General features: G+C 42.1%; 1 protein-coding gene across 1 annotated transcript; it reads right to left on the bottom strand.

Moving 5' to 3' along the window:
- Positions 1 to 1,489: 1,489 nt before the first annotated feature.
- On the bottom strand, positions 1,490 to 6,401 carry T265_14499 (hypothetical protein; the record flags this gene model as incomplete). The annotated part of the gene is made up of 3 exons (XM_009173932.1): positions 1,490 to 1,659; positions 5,828 to 6,139; positions 6,236 to 6,401. Coding segments are annotated over 3 exons (615 nt in total), but the record flags the coding sequence as incomplete, so codon positions are not given.
- Positions 6,402 to 7,015: the final 614 nt, after the last annotated feature.

Genomic DNA, 7,015 nt, shown 5'->3' with positions numbered 1-7,015 from the left:
TGTCAAGGGCCAGTGAAGAACAAACGATGAAACCTGGCTCAAGGAAAGTGGTTATTCCATTGGCTGTTATGTAGTCCCGTTACGCTTGGAGCTGGTTCTCCTATTAATTGGTATCATTGGATTTCCCTAATAAATGACTTGTTCGATTTCACAATTGGAAAAGTATCGTCTTCTCAAGGAGCAAATGAGTGAACCTCAAGGCATTGCGCTGCTTCCTGTAGCTTGTGATCCTAGTTGTGTCTATTCTGTATGTTCGAAAAGCTCTCAGTATAATCTTACGTAGTCAGGCAAAGGCAATTCGGATTCAGATAATTCAGACAATCCAGATTGTCTCTCCACTCCAATACGCTCCTACTCTAACAAGGCACTGATGATGTCATCTCGATTGGTAATGAAACGTCCGCAACCGAATGGTTCAGCTTGGTGAACAAACCAAAGACCATCTCAATTCCATCTTTTCTGGGAATATGATTGAGATCGCATGGCTAGTCAAACGTCCAGTAAAGGTTATCCTCGCACAACTGAGGTCCGCAGCGAACGATATCATAATTTCGAATCGCCATTTTGTACGTTCTTCGGTTAGTGTGAACTGCCGTGCTCTGTCGCTCTAATATTGGGATACACTAAAAAAAATATGCGCATTTCTCCGCAGTTCATTTGACACGTTGTGCGATTGTGTCTCAAAGGGTGATACCACAGGCTGTGGCGATACTTATACTTTCTAATGTTGGCCTTTAGAAGACAGGGAAAGCGAGTATAATTCTGGTCCTGTTTTCTTTTGGGAGTTGTTGCAGGCCCAGAAGCACTCTGATCCTTTTGGTGGTTTTGTTTACGCGTTTTTTACTTTGGTATTTTATCTGGGCGATAATACGTAATGATGTATTTGAGCAGGTTATCTGTTTTGTTAGTGTTCCATATCAGCGTAAACAGACTTTGAGGAACTAATCACTTACCAATCCACTGACAAAACACGGACATCTTTGCAACAAATTCGTTTTGTTTACTGATTTACCACGACAACTTTGAAGGCATCAAACCTTTATTAAGAAGAGTACCCAAGTTTAGAAAATTTTCGTATTAGAATAAACTCTGATTTTTGTACTATGGCAATATGCGGTATTATCGCTAGAACCCCATGTGGTTACAGTGTTTTCCACCCGAATATTCAGATAATAAATCGTTCTCTTACCAAGTTGGGCTGAGTCTATATTTCACCCGGTAGTTCGAAAACCCAACCAAAACATACTTATGAGTTTCAGAGGGAACTGATAAACAATCGTTCGTTTTTCATTGGGTAACGTTACGCTTTGGACACAAAAGCTTCATCAGACCAAGTGAGCAGGTCACCAAATTGGCCAGGTTTTAAGACGGACGGAAAAGCAACCCGTGAGACGTCTTCATATTAAAGCACTGGGTCGGTGATTAGTGCCACTTAAAGGCTAGTAAGTTTTCCAAAATTTTGCACTGAGGGGTTGGGGGAGTTTCAAATTAGCTCCGATCGGGTTTAGTTCTTTGATCTTCCACTTTAGGTGGCTTCAACTGATGATTCATCGCCGGCTCCACTGATAGACTTCGTTGGTCTTTGTGGGCTTGTGAATGTTGCGACAATTCAGTTGGGGGAAGGAAGGTGGGTAAGGTTAAGTGGAATTCACTTGATGACTAATCCTTCTAATAACAGTTGTCAGCTCGACTGATCCCAAACCGTTCTCCACATGCTCGCCAGTTCCACGCCATGGTCTCACCCTTCGAGACAGTCTCAGAACACATCAAATGAACTACGGAAAAGTTCACATAGTTTATTAGTGCATCCCAATATTAGAGTCACAGAGCATGACAGTTCGTACTAACCAAAGAATCTACAAAACGGACGATACGAAATTATGATATCGTTCGCTGCGGACCTCAGTTGTGCGAGGATAACCTTTACTGGACGTTTGACTAGCCATACGATCTCAATCATATCCCTAGAAAAGGTGGAATTGAGATAGCCGTTGGTTTGTTCACTGAGCCGAGCCATCCCACTGCTAACGTTTCATTACCAATCGAGATGACATCATCAGTGCCTTGTTAGGGTGGGAGAGTAGTGCAGCGTAGAGACAAGTCGGTTGTACACGACCACCGACCCATCGCTACGCTCCCTAACAACGCACTGATAATGTCACCTCGACTGATGAAACGTTTGCAGTCAAAATGCTCATCTCAGCGAACAAACCAACGACTCTCTATGCTACCTGAGCTACTAATATTCTCTTCTATTGAACCAACATGTCCAGATGCTACATAAAGAACCAAAGGTTTGATATGCAGATAAACGTACAAATGACACTAGCTGAATAGCGAATTGAAATGATTAAATTTCAGTTTCAAGAATAAATGGGTAGACTAATAACTTTGTAAATCACTTGCAATCCCTTCGCAAACGTTTCAATACCAATCGAGGTGACAGCATCAATGCGTTGCTAGGGAGCGATAGGTTGGTGGTGACTGATGATGAAAAGCTTGCCATCAATTTGCGCAGCTCAGCGAATAAAACCAAATAGGATGAAGTTGTCTTACTGATTGCTTTCTCGTCTGCTTTTAGACCTGACCAACTTGATGATTTCCTCACTTGACCTGATTAAGCTTTTGTGTCAAAAAGCTAAAGGCTACCCAATGAAAAAATAACGATTGTTTACGGAGCCTTTCTGAAACGATGACTTCCAAGTAGGCTTCAAACTGTTTCCAACTGACTGCATACCTATGAGTTGTTTTGACAGCTTACATCTCTGAGAACCCATTCATTTTACCTAGATATATTTCTCTGTTGAGGAGACATACACGTTTGACTAAATGAGAGAGACTGTTGCGAATTTTAACACTGAGATTTAAGATGAAAATTCCGTGTAAAATTCTGCATCGTGAAAACAGTGGTCGTCAGTGCGTCTTCGGTTACTTTGTACCTTCAAGTGGGTAACAAATAAAAGCAAGGGAGTGTCTTCAACTAGTGGTGTTTTCGCACCCACATTTCAGGCCTGAACGTTCAGCGATTTTGATTGGCCAATTAGATAGATATTTTGCCAACGGTGACTGACCAATCAACGATTAGTTACTAAGTCTCATGGCAGAATTTTCATGCATTTGGGAAGCAGCAACACTTAGACCTTCTTTCCTGCCTCATGCCCAAGCTATCAGACACAACGTCAATTTGATGAACGCATTTATGATTCCAATATATCTGTTTTCCACGAAGTGAGGAACTCAGCATCTTTCAAACACTTTTGACAGGTGTACCAATGAGGACCAAAATACGGTCTCTACCATTCTTCACACCACATTTGTCAAGCATCAGTGACAAAGTCAAACATTCCCTACGTTTCAGAGTAAGATAGATAAATATTTATCGTTGTTCATGCCGCAGCTGTACCGTGACTTCTACAGTGCTGGTGCCGAAGACCTACAATGGAATTCAGTTTGAATCCCTCCAATGTGACGAAAAGTGGATGTCTCTTCTCACGGTGCAAAACTTTCAGAAATCAACAGTGCTTCCATATTCGGAATATGTTCAAGACAAACGCAACTACCAGTCGACAACAAAACTACAGTATCTTGATTGAAATTACTTAACGGACAAAATAACGTTGTCCACAAGGGAAAATCGCGATCGTGAAAGCACATTTATCTCGTCAGATCATATGGGCTGCATTCAGTGTATTACGGTTATTACCTTTTTGCTTTCCATTCTGGATGTCGCCGTAGTTGTTGCAAACTCAGCCGTCATAGCTATCGTCATTACCATAAATCACCTACATACCATATCGCATTATCTGATTGCGTCATTAGCAGTTGCGGACTTATTTGTAGGATTGTTCGTCTTACCGATAGCCATCGCGGTGAACCACATTGGCCATTGGCCGTTTGATTTACAACTGATATGTCATTCATGGATTGCTTTTACCATTCTGACTTGTCATGCATCGATAACGAATTTGTGCTGCATTTCGATCGACCGCTACATCATCATCGTCCATCCTAGGTTTACAGACCTACTACATTCTCCACTCATGGCAGTCACAATGATCACACTGTGTTGGAGTTTGCCAATCCTCACTGTAACCAGTGCATTGATTGGACCAGTCGGTCACGTGGCCCATTCAACCGAATGCCGAGTTTCACTGAGTTTGCCATTTCGTGTTTACACTATAGTTGTCTGCTTCGTCATACCACTAGTCCTCCTCGTGTTCATATATTGCCGCGTTGTAGGGGTTATAAAGCAACGCTTGACAAACTCTGGCCCTTCTCACAGTCGACAAGCTAACTCTTTACATTCGAATGATAAAAGTTTGACTTGGACACGTGAGTGCAGCCGTAGGGTGACCAACGCACAAAACTCCGTAAACAGACCTAAACTCGTGTTTCTAAATTATCCTGGATCAACACACTTTTTGGGAAGAAAACGTGCACAAGATTCCCAGTGGCGTCATCAAATCAGTGAAAGCCTCCGCCATTCAACGGCTATTAGGAATCAAAGTGTCCGCCTTCCCAGATATTTGCCAATCACCATAATAAACCTGAAATGCTGTTTAGGACGGGATCAACGAAATGCAAATTATGCCCAATACCTGGACAAGGATAGTCGCCTTGAAGTAATCGGAGTTCATCAGAATGGAATAAACGGGTGGTTTAACCCGCAATCAGAATCGTTAAAACGGCCAACCAGAATAAATATATCTTCCCTGATTGTGAATGGGCATAATAGAACGTCACATGGCCTCCAGAAAGATAAAAGTGTTACATCGTATCCGAAGTTACCGCCATTTGGCAAACAAGTACAGAAAAGCAGTTCGATGAACTTTGGCGAAGTGGGGTATTCCGTATCCAGACAACGATATACTTTAAGCAAATCAAATACACTAGAGTGTTTTTCTGATCTGAAAAACGACCACCCGACTGAAAAACCTCAAGAGAGTGCACAAATGACAACAATTTTGGCTACTATCACCGAAGCAAAGAGGCAACGTCGTGTAAAACAGAACATGAGAGCACTGAAAATAGTGACAGCCGTAATCGCCTGTTATGTTGTTTGCTGGCTGCCTTTTTTTGTTTGCTTTATAGCGGAGATCTTTATCGGTGAAATACGTGAGGAAATTACAAGGTATGTCAACATTGTCGGTTTCGCCAATAGTGTGTGCAATCCGTTTATTTATGCACTGCTTGACAGGCGCTACTCCAGTGCGTATGCACGAATCCTAAATTGCAAAGCAGCTCCATAACACATTCTTCATTCAGCCGCTCCACTTTGAATGCAAGTTTGTGTTTACTCAAGCGCTTCTCCGCATTAGCTCCATTGTAACGTGTTGTCGGTAAATATTTTTATTAAGCCTATAGCATTTGAACAACTGTTACAAGTGTTGTTGTTTGCTAAGCTATTTTTGTCTTAAAAATTCATTGTCATCTATATGAGTACTATTTTCTAACTGCGTCCTTTCCAAGATTCCTCTTGTTCGCTTCCAAGTTCATATTTTTACTTTAAACACTTATTTGATATTTCTTCCCGATTATCATCACTTGAGCAACTCGACAAACACTACCTGACAGGTGTCAAAAATGTTGGATAATTCAGATGATTCGTTGACGAATGCAATGAAGAAGCAGAGAGAATAATCTCACGAAAATATTGTGTTCATTATTGCGCAAACGTTATTCCATTCTCGGGTGAACAATATTCCTAGTTCAGTGGGACTAATTTTTGACAAACCCATCAATTAATCCTCCTTATATAAAATGCTTTGCCCAGAAATGGAGTCCTTCAGAAAAAGGACTCTGGACAGGCGGTTTGAATATTCCATACTGGATTCTTAGCTTTGCACTTATTTTGATTTTGTCTTGGGCCATCTACTTGCACTGATCTATAGTCGTTCAGCCGTAACACCCTTTCGGTGCTTAGCTGCCATGCTATCCAAAGGAAGCATGGTGGCTGGGATACTGCCAGGTTGCCCAAACCTAGACAGGGGAAGTCGGGAGGCGGAGGTTGGATTCGAGCCACGGACATTCCGGTCAGAGCTCTATACACTGATCCATCTCGCCCCCTTTGAATACAGTAGGTATCCGGATACCCTGAAGACTGTATACGTATCCGAGAGCTAGCAGGAACTAACAGAATCTTTAACCAATAGGAAAGAGTAAAGAAGATTGGGGCGATTGAAAAAGGCGAACTTATTTAAGGCTAATTTAAGGTGAAAGCGCCAAACCGTAGTACCTTATCAGGACCTAAAGAAACACCGATTAAGGTAGCAGAATGGCTGGGAATATCGCGTGCAGTAATCAGATAAGATAATCGTTTAGCTGTAACACCCCTTCGGTGCCTAGCTGCCATGCCATCCAAAGGAACCATGAGGGCTGGGTAGGGCCAAGGTTTCCCAAGCCTACACAGAGGAAGTCGAGAGGGGCTCTAACCACTGAGCCATCTGGACAATAGGAATCCGGTCGTTTCTGCTTAGTCGGGACAACCTTTTACAGCTTTGCTTAAATGGCTCAAACGTGCGGGATGTTAATCATACACGTCACAGACCAGTGACAATATACTGATCTATGGATTCCGGGTTTCCACGCGTCTTGGGAAAAGTGCTCTCCAGTTCTACTACGCAATTAGCGAAAATTCAACATTACATTACAGTGTTGATTGCCTAGTGTTCGACAATCATATGATCGACTCATATTTACTATTTCAATCACAGACACAGTCTGATATTTTGATATATTGTGTGAGTTACGGCATTTAGGAAAATTCTGTGCTGCATTCACAAACCTTTCGGGTTCTTAACTCCAAGAATGGACCAGATAACTTCCTGTCAAGTAACGCCATCTGAATTCAGTACACGATTTTCAAAATCGATATTTGGCTGCGTCAGTTCATCTGAAAAACTAATTTAAGGGTCCTCTCTTATCGGACTTGAAAGACTGTTTCGAATGTCAATGTTCAATCCAACAAAACGTCATTCACAGCGGTGACCAGTAGGAACCAGGTTTCCGGTGCCGA

The sequence above is a fragment of the Opisthorchis viverrini genome (assembly GCF_000715545.1).
Source record: "Opisthorchis viverrini unplaced genomic scaffold opera_v5_206, whole genome shotgun sequence".
NCBI classification, from domain to species: domain Eukaryota; kingdom Metazoa; phylum Platyhelminthes; class Trematoda; order Opisthorchiida; family Opisthorchiidae; genus Opisthorchis; species Opisthorchis viverrini.
Note: the sequence above shows the minus strand (reverse complement) of the source record. Positions and strands in the feature narration are given on the sequence as shown.